At 47.0% G+C, this 21,642-nt stretch overlaps 1 protein-coding gene across 3 annotated transcripts; it reads right to left on the bottom strand.

The window, feature by feature from the left end:
• Positions 1 to 1,467: 1,467 nt before the first annotated feature.
• On the bottom strand, positions 1,468 to 21,033 carry Rest (RE1 silencing transcription factor). 3 transcript variants are annotated; one of them, XM_051170253.1, is made up of 4 exons: positions 20,790 to 21,033; positions 17,799 to 18,717; positions 9,631 to 9,714; positions 1,468 to 3,675 (listed from the first exon to the last, which is right to left on the bottom strand). In XM_051170253.1, the coding sequence occupies exons 2-4, from the start codon at positions 18,706 to 18,708 to the stop codon at positions 1,499 to 1,501; spliced, it is 3,171 nt and encodes a 1,056-aa protein (XP_051026210.1). In that variant the 5' UTR covers positions 18,709 to 18,717; positions 20,790 to 21,033; the 3' UTR covers positions 1,468 to 1,498. The 3 variants fall into 3 exon arrangements, with proteins under 3 accessions (XP_051026210.1, XP_051026212.1, XP_051026211.1); XM_051170255.1 differs by lacking the exon at positions 20,790 to 21,033 and adding an exon at positions 19,972 to 20,103; XM_051170254.1 differs by lacking the exon at positions 20,790 to 21,033 and adding an exon at positions 19,799 to 19,955.
• Positions 21,034 to 21,642: the final 609 nt, after the last annotated feature.

Below are 21,642 nucleotides of genomic sequence, written 5' to 3'. Positions count from 1 at the left end.
AGATTAAAGAAAATAAGTGAAATACACAGAGGTTATTTCAAAACAGTACATGACCATCAAAATGTCACAATTCCCAATTGGGATCATGCCTAGTTTGCTACTATCAGTTTAAAAAAAAAAAAAAGGCATGCTGGGCTCTTTCACACACAGGCAAAGGCCAACAACAGAGAGCCTGACCTGGAGCGCTTGCAGCCTCTCATGCAGCGTTCCCAGAGAACACCGCCAGGACGGTGTTCACCCGAGGCCTCTCCTGCTCAGAGGCTGCCTCCCAGGGACAGCGAGGACACCCACTAGTTTGTGGCAATTCCTGAGAAAGTAAGATTCTTAGTGTCTGAACCATACTCAATTAACATCAGCCCTTTTCAGGCACTCTCTGGAAGCCGCGGCTATCTGCTGGAACTCAGCTCAGCACTTGCACTCTAGATTATCCACATGAGCACAATGGCTTTATTATAAGTGATTAAAGAAATAAGGCAAAAACAGCAAAATAACTCTGGTGGCTGATACTTCAGATTAAATTTTGTTCAATATGCGACCTACTGGCTTACTGCAAAAATCATGAAGAGCTGTGCTATTATACATGTGCTCACCATTCAAAATAACTTATAAGAAACTAATTCCGGCATAGATAAAAGAAGTGAAAATTAAAATTAAAAACAATGGATTGAACCTGCACATTCCATTGCTCATAAACTTGCACATACTACTGTTCTGCAAAAAAAGACAATTGCAGCAAAGGAAAACAAGTCCTTTGCAAACACGCCTAAAAGCATCCCTCAAAAAAGGAAAAGCAAAACCAAAAAACATGCATATATATATATGTATAAAGTGTTACTGTTTAACACAATGCTATAGGGGTGGGGGGATTAACTGCATAGGTTAAAAACAAAAACAAAAAACCAAGAACCATGTGCAACATCTTAGGCCAGTAAAGCACCGAAATAACAAATACCAAAAATCACTTTTTATACGATTAATATATAAACACAAAATATTGATCATAAGTCAGAAAGCAATTACCTGGAGAGATACAATGTCCTCTGTTGAGGATTTTTCTTCAATTTAAATGTCTTCTCTCATCTCTAAAGAAACCGTAAAGTGCTAACTTTATATAAAGCAAGCAAAATCTTCAAGTAATTTGCTAAGCCAATTTTTATCAATCTAAACAATGAAGTAAAAATAGGAACTAAAGTGAAAAGGACAGGAAAAACCTGACAGGGTGTAGGTGAACAATGCGAGAGCCTGTTCTCCCTACCAGCTTCTCCTTCTCTTTCACCTGGCCGCCCGAGCTAACAGACTTAGCTACCTATCTGTTCTCTTACATTAACTCCCTAGGATTTGCTAAGATTTTTGCAACAATCACTAGACAGACATACAGTCCTAAGAAAAAGAATAATGTCACTTCAAACTCAGGACTGGACATTAATTAAAGCAAGCCTACGTTGGTCTGCTGTCATAAACAAACTAAACGTAGAGACATGCACTTCTCTCAGTTGAACTACTCCTGCCCCTCAGCTGCTTTCTCAAGGAAGTACACATTAACCAAATGACGGTTGAGGTGTTTGCTATAATCTTTTTCCTTTCTAAAAGAGCGATCACAGAAAATACAAACAAACTCTCCCTCAGATACTTTAACTGCCAACCCTTCCTTTGCATTTTTTGAGCTGGCTTCTTGTGGCACTGCCCGAGCCCCATGTAGTCCAGAATCATCGCTGCCCTCTGACATATTATCACTCAGGTCACTGCCGTCGTGGCTGTGGATGCCTTCATCCTCATCAATTTCCTGAGACTCGTTTTCAGCCAAAGTGATAGGAGGTGAGGCCATCACAGCTGCAGAAGCTGCTTCAGGTTCGACTGACGGGGTAAGAGGCGACACTGGCTCCGCTGTCGAGTCTTTCACAGGGACACTGTCTGCTGTGTTCTGGTCAGTGGCCACGTCCATCTCACACAGCGCAGTGGAGCCTGCCTGGCACTTAGCATGTAATGTCTCACCATCTGGCTCATGTTCAGAGGAAGAAACACTGGTAGTGGATTCCTTAGAAGCAGCAAGCTCAACCAGACTCTCCCCCTCACCGGCCCCCTCTGTTCCTGCTTCCTTGAGGGGGGCTATTTTATTTCCTTCCCCATCAGAGACTATGTTTTGGCCCTCAGGTGTCTCTCCTCTTCTAGAGTTTCCCTTTGGCAGTGGTGACGGCGGGGCCTGCAGCTCCTGTGCACTCTTGCTTTCCTTTAGAAGCTGGCTATCTCTAACAGGCACTAAGCCAACTCCAATAAGGGCCTGCTCCTGCCGCAACATCTCACTCCGCATCTTCTCCTTTGTAGAATCTTTCCGGGGAGATGACCTTTTGGCAACAGGCTTGGCGTGTGGAGGTGGCTCTATGACAGGAGGAGGCTCGTTCTGAACAGACCCCGGGTGAGTAGAAGCTATCTGGGCAACCTCCATCTGAACACGCTCCATAGAAGGCAGCTCTTTCTGACAATGCTCCACGGGAGAAGGAGGCTCTACCTGAGGCAGCTCCACCTGGGCAGGCTCCTTGAGAGGAGGCTCCACCTGAGGCAGCTGCACGGGAGGCGGTGGTGCCATCTGGGGAGCCTCCGTGGGAGGGGGAGACTCCAAGGGAGACGGCAGCTCCACCTGGGCAGGCTCTGAGGGAGGCGGCAGCTGCACCTGAAGAGGCCCTGTCTGGGAAACCTCCATGTGAGCAGGCCCTGTCTGAGCAACATCCATGGGAGAAGGAAGCTCGGTCTGAGTGGATCCTGTCAGAGCCACCTGAGTTAGCATGGGAGCTGCAGACACCTGAGCCAGCTCGGAGTGAGGAGGCTCTGTCTGCCCTGCCTCCTTCTGCGCAGGTCTGCTGCCTTTCTTACTGGACTTATGTTTTAGAGTTTTCTTCTTTGCGCCTTTCTTACGGGAAGCGTTTTGCTTTGTATTGTCTTCCTTACTCTCCTCCACTCTGCTGTCCCCCTTTGGCCCTTCCGTAGTATTTTTGGGTTTGCTTTCTGTCTTTCTTTTCTTTTTTGTCACTGGTTCCTCATTCACAGGAACATCCAAGGAACGGGCCTCAGCATCCATCCTTCTTTTGTTCTTCCTGGCTTTACAGGATTTCTCTGAAGTATTTCCTGTGTGGACATCCACATGTTTCGTCTCTGCTGCTTTAGTCTCGGTCGCTGACTTGCGAGTTCTGGTAGCCACTTGGACCACCGAGACACTGCTACAAGGCTTCTTCTCTTTTGAAACATCTTTTCGCTCTACTTTTATGGTCTTCTCGTTTCTCTTTACAGACACATCGCCCTTTGTTTTTGTTTGTTCTGTCTCTGTCTTCTCACTGGTGATGGTGCTACTGTGCAAGTCAGCCTCCCTCTTTTTGGTTTTCTTTAATTTCACTTTGGAGACATCCATTGTTTTGCTGGGACAGGTAGGATGCTTAGATTTGAAATGATATTGTAGATTACACTTCTTGGAAGCTGCATAGTCACATACCGGGCAGTTGAACTGCCTTGGATTAACATGTAGCTCTACGTGTTTTTTGAAGTTGCTTCTGTCTGCTGTTTTGTAGTCACAGTGGGGGCAATTAAGAGGTTTAGGCCCATTGTGAACCTGTCTTGCGTGTCGGGTCACTTCATGCTGATTAGAGGCCACATAACTGCACTGATCACACTTAAACGGCTTCTCACCTACAGATAAGAAAGAGATGTTACCACAGATAAAAGACAAACCCAACATTAAAATACCCTTAGGACTTATAAATAAAATATAAGCACAAAGACCATTTATTGGAAGGATTTGATCATGCACCTTGTATTTTCCATATTTATTTGTATAACTAATGTGGGACGGAGGCTGGATTCTCAAAATGAACTGGAGGAATATTCAACTCAGTCAGCCATCATCTTCAAAACCCTTTACTAAGTCAGCTATCTGGCACTCCTGAAGACCAGGCTCCCCGGGACAGGAGCTGCTGGCACAGCTGAAAGTCTCTGGAGGCTAACTCTAGGACAAATCCACTCCAAGAGAAGTGTTTTTAATTTTTTACTACTCATCCTCTAGAATCTTTAAACAAAAGTACAATGTAACACAAGTAAAACACATGTATTGTAAGGTAAGCCTGAGAGTGCACTCTGTAACTTTAAGCTAGACTCCCAGGCTGCAGGTCTGCGGTTTAAGGCTCTGCTTTAGCCTGAGGGGGCAAATCTAATCTTTAACCCTCACTCAGCAAGTTTTTCTAAAAGCAGTGACTGCTTTAAAGCACAACTTGAAAGCTTACAGTGACTGTTTTTCTGTCTCAACTTCTCTATTAAAGGGGGAGGGCAAGGAAACTAGGTAACGGGCCCTGGCATACAAATACATACGGTGTGCAACAAGCAAACAGTCAGAACCAGACACAAAGAAAACCAAAGCCCACCCACCCCAGAATTAAAAGCATTAAAAAAACCAAAAAAACAACAACAAAAAAACTACCTGAATACATACCCAACTAGATCACTCTCTAGTAAATATTACCAATTGGTATCCATACCCCACCGGTCCAATGGAATGCATAATAGAGAAATGGAAATTGACATTTATGAAAATTAATCTTTCAAACATCCTCATTCATTATTATCCAAGTTTTCCATAAGCAAAATTAGACATCAAGCTTAACTATGAAAATATACCATTAGAAATGTCTGTTGAGCAAGGGTGTGGTGGCACATGCCTTTAATTCCAGCACTTGGGAAGCAGAGGCAGGTGGATCTCTGTGAGTTGAGGCCAGCCTGGTCTACAAAGTGAGTTCCAGGACACTCAGAGCTGTTACACAGAGAAACACTGTCTTGAAAAACAAAAACGAAAGAAAGAAAGACAGGCCTGTTGAGCCTGGCATGGTGGCACACGCCTGTAATCCCAGCAGTTTGGAGGCAGAGGCAGGTGATCTCTGTGAGTTTGAGGCCAGCCTGGTCTACAAAGCGAGTCCAGGGCAGCCAGGCCTACAAAGAAACCCTGTCTTTAAAGCGCTTGCCTGGCAAACACAAGGCCCTGGGTGGTTTCTACAGCACTTTCCTCTGCACTTGGCCCTGCAGTATCCTCGCCAGTAATGCTTTCCAAGCATTTACTTAACATATAGACAGAAAGGGTGCAGATAAATGGTCTAGTGGTTAGAAACCACTGCTTGCTCCTGAGGCCTTGAGAATAATTTCTTTACCAACAACACTCTAAGTCTAGTGAGCAATAATCTTATCAGTGTGAAGCAGTCAACAAAGAAAGAAAACTAAGCCAGGCTGGTGACGCATGCCTTTCATCCTAGTTCTCAGAAGGCAGAGGCAGGTGGATTACTGCAAGTTTGAGGCCAGCCTGGTCTACAGAGCGAATCCAAGACAGCCAAGGCTACACAGAGAGAAACTCTGTCTCAAAAAAAGCTCGAGATCAGCCTGCACCTGCCTCCAGAGCCAGGTTAAAGGCAGGTGCACCATCACCACCCAGCAATCATACGCTGTTTTATGAAGAGATGAAGATTAAAAACAAAAAACACATACCTCTGAGCACAACATTAGCAAATCCAAATAAAAGGCAAAGATGATCAACTAGGGCAAAACACCACAGATAAACATCTGAACACTGCTTAATCAATGAAAGAATAAATACATTTAAGGAGTCGTTCTAGACCAGTGATCATCATCATAAATACTAAGTCAGCTACATGTGACTTCAAATAAGCTACATCGCGGGGTAAATATCAAGCATTTAGATTTAAAAACAAAAACAAAAAACTAAATGTCTCAACATGAAAGCAAGCTGACATCCAGAGGGAGATAGGCTACAGAGGAAAAGGAGCTGCATGTTTTCAATGCCTAAAACTACACATTACAATTAAAAGACAAAAGAATGGTACCTTACAATGCTCTTACTGTTTTCTCTGTCCAGCGCTAGGGATTGACTCCAGGTCTTGTACACGCACTGCAAAACCACACTACACTGAGCTCTGTCCTCGCCCCCTTATATTTGTTTTTTTTTTTTTAAAGACAGGGTCTATACAGACCAGTCTGCCCCCCAAGTGCTGGGATTAAAAACTCTCTTCAAGGACTGAAGAGATGGCTCAGGGGTGAAGAGCACTATGTGCTCTTCTAGAGGTCCTGAGTTCAATTCCCAGCAACCACATGGTGGCTCACAACCATCTATAATGTGATCTGATGCCCTCTTCTGGCCTGCAGGTGTACATGCAGATAGAGTACTGTATACATAGAATAAGTAAATAAATCTTTAAAAAAAAAAAAAGCCTCCCTTCGGTGTTTTATCAAAGAACTAAGTAAAGCCCTCTGTAGAACATTAATCCCTCCCAAGATGCACTAACTGACCTTGGAGATTCTGGAAGCACCCAAAAAGTAGTGACATTTCTTGTTTAAGTAGCTTGGGAAGACACTCGAAGTACATCAACACAGTAAGCACACAGGATCAGGAAGACCTGGCAAGGCTGGTCACGGTAGCCTAACAAGAATACTAAGTGTCTGGAAGTGGCCTCGCTGGCTAAGCCAATGCTTAGCAGATGCTAGCACTTTACAATACAACCAAGGCTCGCCGGGCGTGGTGGCGCACGCCTTTAATCCCAGCACTCGGGAGGCAGAAGCAGGCGGATCGCTGTGAGTTCGAGGCCAGCCTGGTCTACAAAGTGAGTCCAGGATGGCCAAGGCTACACAGAGAAACCCTGTCTCGAAAAACCAAAAAAAAAAAAAAGGAAAAAAAAAAAAAAAAAAACCAACAACCAAGGCTGGCTCTTACTACTCACCTGAAGCAACAATATATACAAGAGAAATTTTACATATGTAAAGTCATATGACTAAGGAAAACTAAGGTGAAATCTGGGCTGGAGCCTCTACTGGAGCTCAGAGTTCAGATCCTAGTGCCTACATTAAGGAGCTCACAAACACTTACACACCCCAGCACCATCTGATCCAGCACCCACACACAACCACAGATATACTCTAATAAAAGTGACAAATGAAACTAGGAGGTCAAGTCAGAGAGAAAACATGCCCTACAGGGTATGTGTTCTGATTCTGTCCAGAAGTCTTCTCTGAGAAACAAGTCAGTCACAGCCAAGAATGGCACTGTCTACTCAAGACCTTTCAGTCTAACATTCATTTATTTGTTTTTGGTCCCTCAGATTTTCTGAGGCTAACGTCACTATCCTGCCTAGTTCATTCACTAGTATGGCTTAGGCTGGCCTAAGTCTTCAACCTTCCTCCTGACTAGACCTCTCACAGGCAGGATTACAAACATTACCAGCACACTACAACATTTGCTTTTTACTTTGTGTATGTTCGTGCTAGGGTGTAAGGGGACAGCAGAGTGAAGATGCCAGAGCCCAACCTGAAGAGAGCTGGCTCTCCTTCGCCCACATGGGTTTGGGCAAGCATCCTTGCTTGTTAAGCAATGGAAAAGGCATCAACAAATACTTCAAAAACAAGTGCTTTTTGTGTATGTGGCCTCTGTACATATGTACCCTAACAGGCCATAAGGCATCAAGTTCCCTGAAAATGTTAACTGTTGGCAATTATGAGTCCCCTGATCTGGGCACTAGAAACTGAATCCAAGTCCTCTACAAGAGCAGCAATAAAGACAGGGTTTCTCTGTGTTGCCTTGGCTGTCCTGGACTGGCTTTGTAGACCAGGCTGGCTTCAAATTTACAGTGATCCACCTGCCTCGGCCTCCCACATGCTGGGATTAAAGGTATACCACCACTCCGGCTTACTTTTTTTTTTTTTATTTTGGGGGGGGGGGGGAGTTCGAGACAGAGTTTCTGTGTAGCCTTGGCTGTCCTAAACTCACTTTATAGACCAGGTTGGCCTTGAACTCAGTGATCCGCTTGCCTCTGCCTCCCAAGTGTTGGGATTAAAGGTGTGTGCCACCAGAACTGGCTATTTTTTATTTTTTGAGACAGGGTTTCTCTGTGTGGCCTTGGCTGGCTTTGAACTCTGAGATCCTCTTGCCTCTGCCTTCCTAGTGCTGGGATTAACAGCGTGCATTCAGCTTCAAAACCTACTTTTTAACCTGGCCACTTAAATGTCTTCAGAACAGAGACCAGCTAGGAGCCATGACTATTTCAGCCACCATACAGTCCTGCATGCACTTTGTTGTAAATCAAGCCATCACTGTCTTTGAATGTATTCTGAAAGTCAGTCCTCTTAGTGCCGTTGAGCTGTGTCCGTAGTTCATGCCTCTAATCCCAGCATTTGGGAGGGGAAGGCAAGGAAGTTAAGACATCTTAGCTGTGTACTGAGAAGAGCGAATCAAAAGTTTAAGAGCATCTTCAGCTAAAACCAACCTGGGCTGCAAGAGACCACTTCAAAACAAACAAACAAACAAACACGGTAAGGCGAATGGGGGAAGCTTAGGCTACATGGTTCATCTTTTATTTTATCTTATGTGTATAGGTTTTTTGCCTGCATGTTTGTCAGTACATCATATGCACGCAGTGCCTGCAGAGGCCAGAAGAGGGCATCAGATCCCCTGGAACCAGAGCTAAAGACAAGTTGAAAACCACCATATGGTGCAGGAAATCAAACCCTGGTATTCTTAACCAATGAGACATCACCCAGCCCGATGCTCATTTTATTACACAATCAAAAAGAATGGGAAAAACTCATCTGTGCTCTGTATGGAACTCTTCTGAGTTCCGACAAATATTAGGGACCTCTTCTTGGGCTGGAGAGATGACTCAGCAGCTAAGAGCAATTTCTGCTTGTGTAGAGGGCCCAAGTTTAATTTCCAGCACCCACATGGTAGCTCTTAACCATATATAAGTCCAGTTCCAGGGAAAAATCTGACGCCCTCTTCTGGCCCCCACAGGTACTACACCCACATAGTACACTGCCAGACAAAATACTCATAAATTAAACTTCAGAAAAGAATTAATAATATAAAAATAAAAATTAAGTGGGGAGTTGGTGGCACACACCTTTAATCCCAGCACTTAGGAGGCAGAGGCAGGCGGATCGCTGTGAGTTTAAGGCCAGCCTGGTCTACAAAAGTGAGGCCAGGACAACCAAGGCTACACAGAGAAACCCTGTCTCAAAGAGGGAGGAAAGAAAAACAAAAACCAAAAAAACCAAAAAAACACTTCAGAAAAGTCAGGCGTGGTAGCGAATGCCTTTAATCCCAGCCCTTGGGAAGCCAAGGTAATAGGATCTCTGTTAGGATCAAGGCCAACCTGATCTACAAAGCCAAATCCAGGATAACCTGGGCTACACAGAGAAGGGGAAAATTTTTTCAGAAAGATAAACAAAAAAGCAAACAAACAAGTTCACATCTGTTTGTTTCTGGAGTCTGGTCTGAGAGCCCATATTTGCCCTCTCCGCTGCCATTTTGGTTTCCCTTTTTCTAAGGCAGGGACCTGCCTGACAACATGGTGGCACATGCTTTTCATCCTAGCACTTCTGAGGCAGAGGCAGGCAGAACTCTGAATTCTAGAACAGCAGTAGCTACATAATAAGATCACATTTAAGAAAATACAAAAACAAAACCCTGAAAAACAGTAAGTTACAAATAAACAACTCAGTTTCGATTCTAAAAGAAATCCTTTAAAGGTAGTTTACAACGGTGAAATAAATAAAAACGACAGTTTGCTGAAATGGTGAGGGTCCCCATTTCTTACCAACCTGAGTGAGTGCGCATGTGTCGGGTTAGATGAGTCTTCTGAGAACTCGAGTAGGGACAGAGCTCACATTTATAAGGGCGTTCTCCTGTAAAAGGAATGACAGCGTTTTAAGATGTCACGATGAAGCAAAACGAATCCTGGGCAAAGGAACTACCCCTCCCATAGACTTTTTGGTACTTCGTTTTGGAGTTGGTCTGGCTGGGTTTCGGTTATTTTTGTTTTGAAACAGGTTCTCCTTGGTACTCCAGCCCTCCTATCCCTGCCTGAATACAGGGCTATACAACCAACCATGCCAATCTATCTCATGCTGTTTTCCTTTTTTCTCCCCCAGGAAACAGCGTTTCTCTGTAGACAAGGCTGGCCTGGAACTCACTGAGATCTGCCTAAAAGGCGTAGCCACCATGCCCAGCCTAACACTTTGTCTTAAAATATGTATAGATGTATATAACAAGAAAATCCACATAGTGACTTAACATAAAACAGTCTGTAAGCGTTCAATTAAATGGCAGTACAGAGTGAGGACGGCTGAAGCTGCTTCGGTGACAAATGCACGGAGGGTCTCAGGACGTTCTCCGAGTGGCAGCCAAGACAAGCCTCAAACTTGTGATCTGCCTGCCTCAGCTTCCCAAAATCCATAATCACAGGCCTTTGCCACCAGCTCAGCTATGTCAAGAACGCTCGGGGCTGCTGAAGGCACTGGCCAGCTTTGCCACCAAACATGTCAATGGAGTTCCAGCCCCAAGACTCAGAGATGGAAGAAGGAATCACACCCAAAGTGCAGAAACAACCTGGATATTCAAACTAGTGAATAGACAAAATGCTATATTCCCAAATTCAGAAATAAGACAGTCTAGAGACTGTTCAATTAAGGTATTAGCTGGGACCCTTTCTAATACCTGCCCTAGCTCCCAAACAATTGACCCATTAGATTTATTCAACAAGGGCTAAGCCCTGTAACAGCAGATACTCAGCTATCTCCCAGCCCCGTGCCGTCTCACCTGCCTCCCCCTACCTTCCGCAGTATCTCTCTCTCCTTGTGGTGGAGTCCCCATGGCTACCTCCTTCTCTCCTGTACCTGAGAACCCCAGACGAGGAATGGAAGTCTAATCTTCCCATCTCCTCTGCCCAGTTCAGCTTTTAATTAACCAGAGATAACTGGGGAGCTTTGTTATGCGACACAGATCAGGAGATTCTTCAACAACCATGACAATGGCCATGTTCAGGACCTCCCCGCACACAAATCAGCATCTGAATTCACAATGCACAAGACCAACCCCTAATAGCTTTCTTTCCCCTTTCGGTCCACCTCCCCCACCAAAAAGAAAGGGAAAAAAAGCTAAAAGGTTCAAAGTCAAATCAGTGCCCCATGTAAAATGGAGGCAACCACATGTGCTTATTACACTCTCAGTACCCAGGAGCTCAAGTAGGAAACTCTGGAATTCAAGTTCGGTCTGAGGTGTACAGCAAGGTCCTATTTTTTAAAACAAAGAGCCAGGCATGGTGGCTCACGCCTTTAATCCCAGTACTGGGGAGGCACAGGCAGGTGGGCCGCTGTGAGTTCAAGGCCTGCCTGGTCTACAGAGGGAGTCTAGGACACGCCAGAGCTGTTACACAGAGAAACAAAAACTGGGCCTCACTGTATAGCTCTGGCTATCCTGAAACTCCTTATAGACCAGACCTGGCTCTGCCTCCCAAGTGCTAGAATTAAAAATGTGTGGGCCACCACGCCCTCCAAAAATAAAATGTAAAATGAAAAGTAAAATAATCCTTGTCCCTTTCTCCCCCATTAGAACTATTCTTCAATCAACAAAATGAAATTTACTATTGAAAATACTTTAGCTCTTTAGTGATTTTTCTCCCCTTCTTGGTTCTGAGACAGGGCTTCATTGCGTAGCCTAGGCTGACCTTGAACTAAAGCTGCCCTGGCCTCAGCTTCTGGGTTCTGAGATAGGGCTTCGTTGTGTAGCCTTGGCTGACCTTGAACTAAAGCTGTCCTGGCTTCTTGAGTGTTGGGATTACAGAAAAGAGAAACCACATGTAGCTTTGCAAACCTGTTAAATTCTTCAGCAGCCCAACCATTCTGAAGGTGTAAATACATATTTGGCTAATAAATAAAATTAGTAAGATTATAGGGCTCACAGCATTCTACATATTATTTATCATGATCCATGTTAGCATAAACCAACCAGATTTAGTCCCAATGAACCATGGTTATTACAGTTGTTATTATTATTACTGGCTAACTTGGAACTAGACAGATAAATAGGTAGGTAGATGGATAGGTAGGTAGACCAATAGGTAGATGGGTAGGTGGGTGGGTAGGTAGGTAGGTAGAGGGCAGAGACATAGATGGCCTCAAATTTTCAGCTCTCTGCCTCCAAGCCTGTCTGTCTAGCAGTCTCTACACCAAAGATTTTAAAGACTTTAGTTCAACATTTTTTTTTTTGTTTTTCTTTTTTTGGTTTTTTGAGACATGGTTTCTGTATAGCCCTGGCTGTTCTAACTCAATCTGTAGACCAGGATGGCCTCCAACTTGCAGCCACCCACCTGCCTCTGCCTCCCTAAGTGCTGGGATTACAGGAATGTGCCACCACACCTGGCTTTTTAGGTCTTACGAGGCCTGACTGGCCTGAAAGAGAATATGTTAAGACCACACTGGTTCCAGCTGGGGGTGGGGGTGGGGGTGGGGAGGCAGGCGGATCTCTGAGGTCCAGGACAGCCAGGGCTATACATACAGAAACCTTACGTTGTATTGTTTTTTTAAAAAGGCCAGCCAGGCATGGCGGTGCATGCCTTTAATCCCAGCACTGGAGAGGCAGAGGCAGAGGGATCACTATGAGTTCCAGGCCGGCGAAGGCTACGGAAAAACCAAACAACAAAACAAAACAAACAAAAATGGCCATGCTGGCTATAGCCCCAGCTATCTGGCAGCTTCTGCTGAGATTAAAGCCATGCTGGCTCACCATGCCTGCCTTATTTTCTGTTGGTTTTTACTTTGTTGTTTCACCAGAGACTTGGTTTCTCTGTGTGTGGCTATGCCAGCTCTGACCAGACCAAGCTGCAGGACTGCCCTCCAGCTGGAGGTGCAGGCAGCTGTGAGCCGTGGGTGGGTGCTGAGAACTGAACTCAGGTCCTCTGCACAAGCAGCACACGCTAAGCTCATCTCTCCAGCACCAGACTTAGCTATTTTAAATTAGACTCTAAAGTTCAAGGAAAGATGTTAAGCAAGCATGAAGTACATATGTTATCTGGATAAGATAGCAAAGATGAAGTTGAGTTTAACAATTGGCTGATACAGGGCTGGAGAGATGGCTCAGTGGTTAAGAGTACTGGCTGCTCTTCCAAAGGACCTGAGTTCAATTCCCAGCACCCATATGGCAGCTCACAACTGTCTGTAACTTCAGTTCCAGATCTGACACCCTCAGACTGATACATGCAGGCAAAACACCAATGAACATAAAATTTTTTTAAAGAATAAATTATGGGGCTGGAGAGATGGCTCGGAGGTTAAGAACATTGCCTATTCTTCCAAAGGACCTGAGTTCAATTCCCAGCAACCACATGGTGGCTCACAACCATCAATACTGAGATCTGGTGCCCTCTTCTGGTGTGCAGGGGCACATGCAGATGAAACACTGTATACTTAATAAATCTTTAAAAAGGAGGGGGGGAAAAAGACTAAATTGGACTGGAGAAATTGCTCAGTGGTTAAGGGCACCGCCTGCTCTTCCAGAGGTCCTGAGTTCAATTCCCAGCAACCACATGTTGGCTCACAACCATCTATGATGTTATCTGATGCTCTCTTCTCCAGATAAAGCACTCATATGCAATAAAAAATCTTTTTAAAAAAAGACTAAATTACAAAACAGTTGGCTGATACACACTGCTCATCATGGGGTAAGATCCAAGCATCTCTCCTTTCATAAACAGTGGTCTTCAAAACAGCTGGCTACACTAAAATGTTTCTGAAGAACTAAATTAATTCAAATTTTAAGCCAGGTGTTGGGGCACAAGCCTTTGACCCCAGTGCTGGAAGGTGGAGGCAGGTGGATTTCAGTGAACACCAGGCCAGCCTGATTTGCATCGCTCCAGGACAGCAAGGACTACATAACAATAAAAATAAAATAAAATCTGAGATGTTTCTGACAGTACTTCTGTAGCCTTCGTTCTCAATGCACGAAGCACACTGCTCCTGTGTGTCTGCAGCAGGCAGTAACCCTAACTCAAACATCCTGGGCTCGCATTGCAGACCACTGTTGTTAGGAACTGCAGTGTTCTCATTGTACATACAAAGTTTGCAGTCTTATGGAAGCAGATGGGTCCAACTACAGAACACAAAGCCTTTTAGCATGTACGTAACAAATACAAATCTTCACAGCGGACACGATAAGGATATTTGCACAGCCTGGCGTGGTGGCGCATGCCTTCAATCCCAGCACTCGGGAGGCAGAGAGAAAAATCAAAACAAAAGTCAGTAAATGGATTTTCATCTTGAGACCACAGCAATTTCCTACAATTTCTGTTTTTTGGTTTTTGGTTTGTCAAGACAAGGCTTCTTCTCTGTATAGCCCTGGCTGTCTTGGACTCGCTTTGTAGACTAGGCTGGCCTCCTACTCACAATGATCACCCTGCTCTGCCTCCCAAGTGCTGGGATTAAAGGCATGCGCCACCGCACCCAGCTCTCCTACAATTCTGAAATAGCCTTAAGCACACTCCTACAATTTTGCACTACCTATACATATGCAAAGCAACATTCTCAGCGTTGAGTGAGTCTTTAAAAAATTAATCAACCGATAAATGCTGAAGATGCTCTGTGCCCTATAGCATCAAATATTCAGCCAAGACGTCATTCTTCAAGTACAACTCAGCACAGCCACCTCCTCAGTTATGTGTATTTTCTTGTCTTGGTCATCGAAGGCTGAGGCAGGACCCTGAGATCAAGGGTGGCCAGGGGTTTGCGGCTCAGGCCTGTCATCCTAGACCTGAAGCAAGTCCTCAAGTCAAGGCCCAGCTACTACTAAACCAAACAAGTATGGGCTCAGTGCCACAGGCTGTAACCCATGCACCCAGGATCCAAAGACAAAAGGAGTTTAGGGGCAGAATGAGATACCGGGGAGGATCAGACCAGGCAACGTATACCTACAACCCCCAGTGGGCTACTCAGGCTGAGTCCTAGTCACCATATAACGAGGCCGATACCTAAGGGATGCAGGAAAACCAGGAAGGACTAGGCTAAACAGCTTGGAGCACAGGTTTAAGGAGCCAAAGGCTGCCTCTAACAGCAGAGAACGCCCTTTACTTCCCAAGTACTGTCCTTCCAGGAATGAGCTAGGCATTTCTTGTGGCTTTTTCTTTCTTCCTTTCTTTCTTTTTCTTTTTTTTTTTTTTTGGTTTTTCAAGACAGGGTTTCTCTGTGTAGCCTTGGCCATCCTGGACTCACTTTGTAGACCAGGCTGGCCTCAAACTCACAGCGATCTGCCCCCCGACTGCTGGGATTAAAGGCGTGCGTCACCATGCCCGGCTTCTGGCTTTTTCTTTGTCTTGGTTTGGGTTTTTTGTTTTTTGGGGTGTTTTTTTTTTGGGGGGGGGGGGGGTTGTTTGTTTGTTTTACTTATTGGTGGGTAAGGGGGCTAGTGTCCAACCCTGTGCCTCTCACATGTTTTCTAAGCACTATACCTGAGCTGTGTCACAAACTCAGAATTTGAAAGTTCGTAGAACTCATATATAGACAGACCAGGCTGGCCTTGAATTCAGATATCCTCTTGCTTCTGTCTCCCAAGTGTTGGCATTAAAAAAAGTAGGGCACCACATCCAGCTATAATTTCTTATCTGGAATAGTAAGAATGTCTTATAAAAGTAGCCTAAGAGTGGCAGCACCGCTACAAACAGACGAAAAACTGTTATACACATAGAGTAGATGGTACAATGGATTCACAATAACCAAAGAGGTTATTTTTGGGGAGAAAAATTGGTATCATTTGTACCTAACTCCTGTATTCCCCAGCAGACCAGATGCTAAAAAAGGCCTATCAGGAATCCAGAGCTAGCCTGGGCTTCAGAGAGCTGTCTCAATTGTTAAAATAAAATAAAAATAAAACAGGCTCAGCTACTGATACCTTCTCATTTATTCCTATTCATTGATGAATCCATCTAAAATTAGGGCTCTAAACACTCCCCCCCCCCCCCCCCACCGCATGATCAAGGAAAAGGAGCCTTCTCACCATCTTTACTCCCTCTACGGAGTGGCTGGAAACAAACCTCCTCAAAGTCTGAAAGCAGGTTTGCCTTCAAGTTAAAACTCCACTAAATTAGCCAGATACTTGGCTGGACAACCTGACAGGTCTCCTCCGCAACAGTGAAGACACTCAACAGGAAAATGGGTCAGCGTACATGGGCAGAAGGGCTCTGTGATGCCCGCATACATTTAGAGCAAGTAACCAACCCTGGGACTAAATCTTTGATAATTGTCTGTGACAATCTGTATTCTTATTTTGAGCCTTTTAAATCCCTCCCTCATTCCTGAGGTTACGATTGGGTCTTTCTTTGTTCTTGGCCAGAACAAAATTTTTCATGTATTTTTTTATTTTTATGTGCACATGCCATGTGTGCAGGTACAGGCCAGAGGAAGGTGTAGAATTCCCTGGAGCTAGAATGACAGGTTTTGGAGCCATCAAACATTGATGGTGAAAGCAAATCCAGGGCCTCTGGAAGAGCAGCAAGTTCTCCTAACCACACAGAGCCATCTTCCAGCAAATGTTTCATACTGCCAGAACACTGACCAGGCGTTCACAGCCACAACTGGGCTACAGGGCAAGGCCATGTCTCAAACAAGTTCTGTTCTTAGACTTTTTTTTTCTTTTAAAGAATTTTCAATTTTTATTTTATTTTATGTTCCTCGGTGTTTTGCCTGCATGTTATGTCTGTATAAGAGTGTTCGATCCCCTGGAACTAGACAGTTCTGAGCTGCCATGTGGGTGTTGGGATCTGAACATGGGTCCAGTAAAAGAACAGTCAGTGCTCTTAAACCCTGAGCCACCTCTCCAGCCCCCTAAAGGCTTTCTTTTTGGTGCTGGGGACAGACTGTGATGCAGGCTTTACTGCTGAGCTGTACTCTTGGCCTCTCAGAATCCCTGACTTACACTTGTGGGCCATTCCCCATAACCTGTACGCACTGGACATGCTGAACAAACGTTTCTTGTCTGAGAAGTAGTTCTCACAGGTATGCTTGCTTTCTTAGGAAAAATGGCTTCAATGGGCAGTGTTTCTACTCTGGGCTAGTGACAGCGGCTCTTGTAGAAGACCCAGGGCTGGGTTTTCTGCCTTCCACAGGGACTCACAACCCTCCGACATATGCCTGGTTCCAGGAAATCCACTGCCCTCTTCTGGCCCGAAAAGGCACTGCACACATATGGTGCAGTTATATACATACAGGCAAACTAGTCATATTCATAAAGTGAAAAAAGTGTGGTGGCGCACGCCTTTAATCCCAGCACTCGGGAGGCAGAGGCAGGCGGATCACTGTGAGTTCGAGGCCAGCCTGGTCTACAAAGTGACTCCAGGACAGCCAAGGCTACACAGAGAATTCCTGTCTTGAAAAACCAAATAAATAAATAAAGTGAGAAAAGTGAAAGAGGATGCAAGCCTGGCATGCATAAAGCCCTGTGTTCCATCCACCTCCTCGTAAACCAACCACAGTGGCGTTTGTCCGTAATCCTACTGTTTACAAGGCAGAAGCAGAAAGACCCAAAAGTAAACATCCTCAGCTACAGCGCAGTAAGTTCAAGGTCTGTCCGAACTACGAGGGGTGCTGTTTCCAAAAGAGAAGGGCTGGGGCCCGGCATGGTGGCGCATGCCTTTAATCCTATCAGTGAGGAAGGGGGTGGAGGCAAGTGGATCTGAATTTGAAGGCAACCATGGAATTCAGGACAGCCAGAGGCTATAGTCTCTCGTTTCAAAGAGAGAAAAACCAAAAGTAGCAGAAAAAATGAGGATATAAAGTTTGAATGCTTTGTTCAATGGTTAGTCAGTAGGCTTTCTCTATAAGCCCTCAAATCCCCTTGGGAAACTGTAGTTGACCTTAGATGCATTCCATTTACATTATCTCTAAGTTTTTTTTTTTTTTTTTAAAAAGTCACATTTTTTGGGGAAATAGAATTTAGGCTCTCTTACCTGTATGAGTTCGAACATGTTGGACATAATTATTTTTCCTGTCCGAAAAATAGTTGCATTTGCTACACGTGTAGACTTTCCTCGGAAAATGGTTTCTCAAGTGTTTCCTCCAGTGATACTCGCTTACTGTGGTGTACGTGCAAATGATGCACTTGTAGACGCGCTCGCTGTCTCCAGCTCTGCTGTGGTGCTTTAGGTGAGCGGTGTAGTGATCATAGCGGTTGGTGTTGTACCCACAGCGATCACAGCGGATGGGGCCCTTGGAGAAGTCGCCCTCTTCTGCAGCGGACGAGGCGGGATCCCTGGCTTTGGCCTGTTTCTCTGCACTTTCTTCCACAAAAAACTTTTTAGCACTGTGAACCCTGATGTGATGCACAAACTGCTCTTCGGATTCTGCTTCGTACTGGCATGGCTTACAGCGAAAGGGCTTGGCCTTCGAACTCTTGCATTTGTCCTCGGTCCCAAAGGCTTCTGGAGGAAGGTCCTTATTAGAGCCGAACACTTCTGGGGTGGCTGCGGCCTCGAACACGGGCGGAGGGGGAGGAGGCGGCGGCGGCTCTCCAGCGCTTAGCTCCAACCCTCTCAGCTCCACGCTCTGCAGCCCACCAGAGTGGCCTTTCAGCTCAGGCTCCTCAAGCCCTTCCTCCTCGCTATCTGAAAAGTTGCTGTCCCCAACAGGCATCAATTCTGCCATCTGTCTCTCTTCACCAACCAGGTAGTCGCAGCAGCCGCCGCCGTTCACTTCCCCTGTCAAGGCCACATTGGCTAGCATGATAAGCTGGGGTGCTGCCAGCTCCGCTTTGGAGAGCTCATGAAAGTCATACAAGTCGTTGCCTAGCGCCATGCCCATGTTGCCACTGGTGAACAGATTCCCTCCGCCAGAAGACTGCCCCATCACTTGGGTGGCCATAACTGTATACTGAATAAAGCATAACAACAACAAAAATTAAATACAGTCCTTATTACCTAGAGCAAGCATTTTCCCAACATAACCTTTAAAACTCAAATGAATTAACAACAACTTTAAAATACTTTTCTTGCTGGTATGAGTACCCATGCCTGTAATCCTACCACTAGGGAGGCTTGAGTAAGGCTACTGTTAATTTTCAATTCTCTTTACTGAAGTCACAAAAGCATACAAATGAATAACTATTTCCCCTACAACCATAAAAAGGAGAGGGAAAAAAAAGGCAACTTTCATCCACACTAGCATGCAAGTGTGTCAACCTTTTTCCGGTGGTTACCAATATTAATATTAACTAAAATTACTTTTAATAACCAAAGCACTGAATAGTAAACTATTGTCTTCTCACTTCTCCCTTTCAACAGTTCAGTGGTCTGAACTAGAACCCCAAAAATCCACAGGCGATTCTGTGCATAGAATGAGCACAGCAAGAAATCTGGAAGACTGTAATTTAATTTCTTCTTAAGAATTCCCTCAAAAAGAATACACTGTGAAACAGTAACAGACCTAATTTTTGATGACTCTTAATTTAAAGGGGTGCTTATGGATCCCTTTTCTCACAAATGGGGAAGTTTAAAGTGTGGGTTTTTTTTTTTTTTTAACTTCAAAACTCCCTAATAGTCGTGCAACTCAACACGTCAACCAGCAACTTTCGCGCATTGTGCTTGACTTGGCCTACTTGCCTAGAGGAAGCCATTACAGATCACCTTCTTGAAAAACAAGTTGAGTTTTTAAATGGTCTCAACCTCCAGCCTCAAAGGTGCAAGCCTCGAACTCAAGTGTACCTCTAGCAATTTAGTAGAGACACGATGTGCAAAAAGTACCACAACACAAAGTTAAACCGAAAATACAAAAGGCAGGCCCCGGTTTCGCCAAGCGTCTAAGCACAACCTCCCTCTCAGTTACATGCCCCAACAAAAAGTTGGGCTCGAATGCCATCACAGGAAACAGCGGGCCACAGCTCTCTGCCTTGGTTTAACAGCCCCACGGGTTTCCACAACAGACCCCAATATCCACCTTCAAGCTGCCCACGCACCTCAGCTGCCACACTCCCAAGGAAATCTCCACGTTTTCTCGGGAAGACTGTGCAAGCACGGCCCGAGTAGCAACGTGTTGCACGGAATTCCTATGTGCTGCTGCCACCAGCGCCGGCCTCGGCGGCGGCATTCCTAACTGAAATAGGCATTCGGCCATTTTCTCAAAACATACCAAACACAAAGCAGCTCTTTGCAAACTTGGGCCCTCTTGCTTCCTCTCCGCCACCAACCCGCGCGGGCGGTGCCGCGGATCTCGCACTCCAGCACTGCCCACCACCCTAGAGGCTCCTCTCCACCGGCCCCGGCCCTGGAGCCCCCCCCCCATCCCCCGCCGCCCGCGCTAGCCCCGGACCGGGCGGAAAGTTACCCTCGCCACCGGCGTCCGGGCCTGGCCTGTACCGGGGCTTCGCGGCGCCCTCCGGAGGTTGCCGGCTCCGGGTCTCTCCGAGGGGCCCCACGCGGGCCGCCGCCGCCCCCGCGCCCGGAAGTTTGCGAACTTCTCTCCCCCACCGCGCCGAGCCAGCGCCGGCCGTAGAAATCGCTGTCCAGCCCCGCCGGCGGCGCCGCCCGTGCCCCGGGCTGAGTCAAGCGGGGCGGCTGCCTTCCGGCTCCGCTTGGGCTGGGGGAGGGGGCGGCGAGCCTGGGACAACCCCGGGGCCCCGGGGCGGTGGGCCCTGGGCGGAGGGGAAGGCGAGGGGGAAGTTTCAGGACCGCGGCGGCCAGCAGCGGCGCTCCGACCTCCGCAGCACCCCCGGATCGCCGCGCCCTGCGGGAAGGGCCGCCCCGAGTTCTACTGAGGATCGGTGGACCCCGCCGCTCCGCACCAGCCCCCGGCCCAGCCCGTGACTCGCTCCGTAACTCGATCCCGCCCCCGCCCGCCCGCCGCGCCGCCCGAACCACAGTATCTACAGATCAGCCCTGGACAGCGCCTCACGCCGCTCCGCGCCTGCCCGCCGCCCTCCCCCCCGCCTCCGATCCGCGTCGTCCTACCCGCTTCCCTTGCGCGCCCACGGGCTGCCTCCCCCGCGTCGCTGCCGCTCCAACTCCTTTTCTTTGTTGCTGGACTTTCGGGGGAGGGGAGGGAGGCTGGGGAAAAGTTGGACGCCGAGGCCCGCGAGACCCGGTGTGCGGCCGAGGAGCGGGATCAGACCTTCCGCCCTCGCCCTGCCGTCGCAGCGGTCCCCGCCGGCCGGGTCTGGGGCCCGCAGCCTCGGCGGCGCTCGGTCTGCTGCTGAGCCGCGAGCTCGCGGGAGCCGCACATTCCAGCACAGGACGCTGCGCCGCGCACCCGACCCGCGCCGCCGCCCGCCCCGCCGGACACGCCCCCTCGCCGTCCGCGCGCGCCCGCGGACACGCCCCCTACCCGCCCGCGCGCGTGGCCGCTAGGGCGCGCCCCGCCCCTCGGCCCCCGGGGCTCGGTGCGGACTCCTGGCCTGGTTAGGGGCGCGCCTCCCCGGAACCTCACCTAATCCACCGGGCCCCCCACTCCCGCCCTGGGCTCATTAAAGGGGCGGAACCTTCTCCTTTTTGCAAAAATTTCGCCTGGCTCCTGCTGAGCGTGCATGAGAATAGGGGTTGTTCAAAAAAAAAAAAAAATGTGCAGCCCTCTTGAGAAGTATTGTCACTGGCCTCTCACATCCACAACCCTGGAAAATACCGTTCAGGCCTGGAGTGTGGGCTCTCTCCGGTAATCCCTGCACTCAGGATGTTGTTGACACTGGAGGATCAAGAGTTCAAAATTAGCCTGGGCTACTTACAGACACCAGTCCAAAAAAAAAAAAAAATTTTTTTTTTTAATTAGAAGATAAACCGGGTGTAGTTACTCAGGCCTTTAATCCCAGCA

This window comes from Acomys russatus, chromosome 28 (assembly GCF_903995435.1).
Source record: "Acomys russatus chromosome 28, mAcoRus1.1, whole genome shotgun sequence".
Classification (NCBI taxonomy): domain Eukaryota; kingdom Metazoa; phylum Chordata; class Mammalia; order Rodentia; family Muridae; genus Acomys; species Acomys russatus.
Note: the sequence above shows the minus strand (reverse complement) of the source record. Positions and strands in the feature narration are given on the sequence as shown.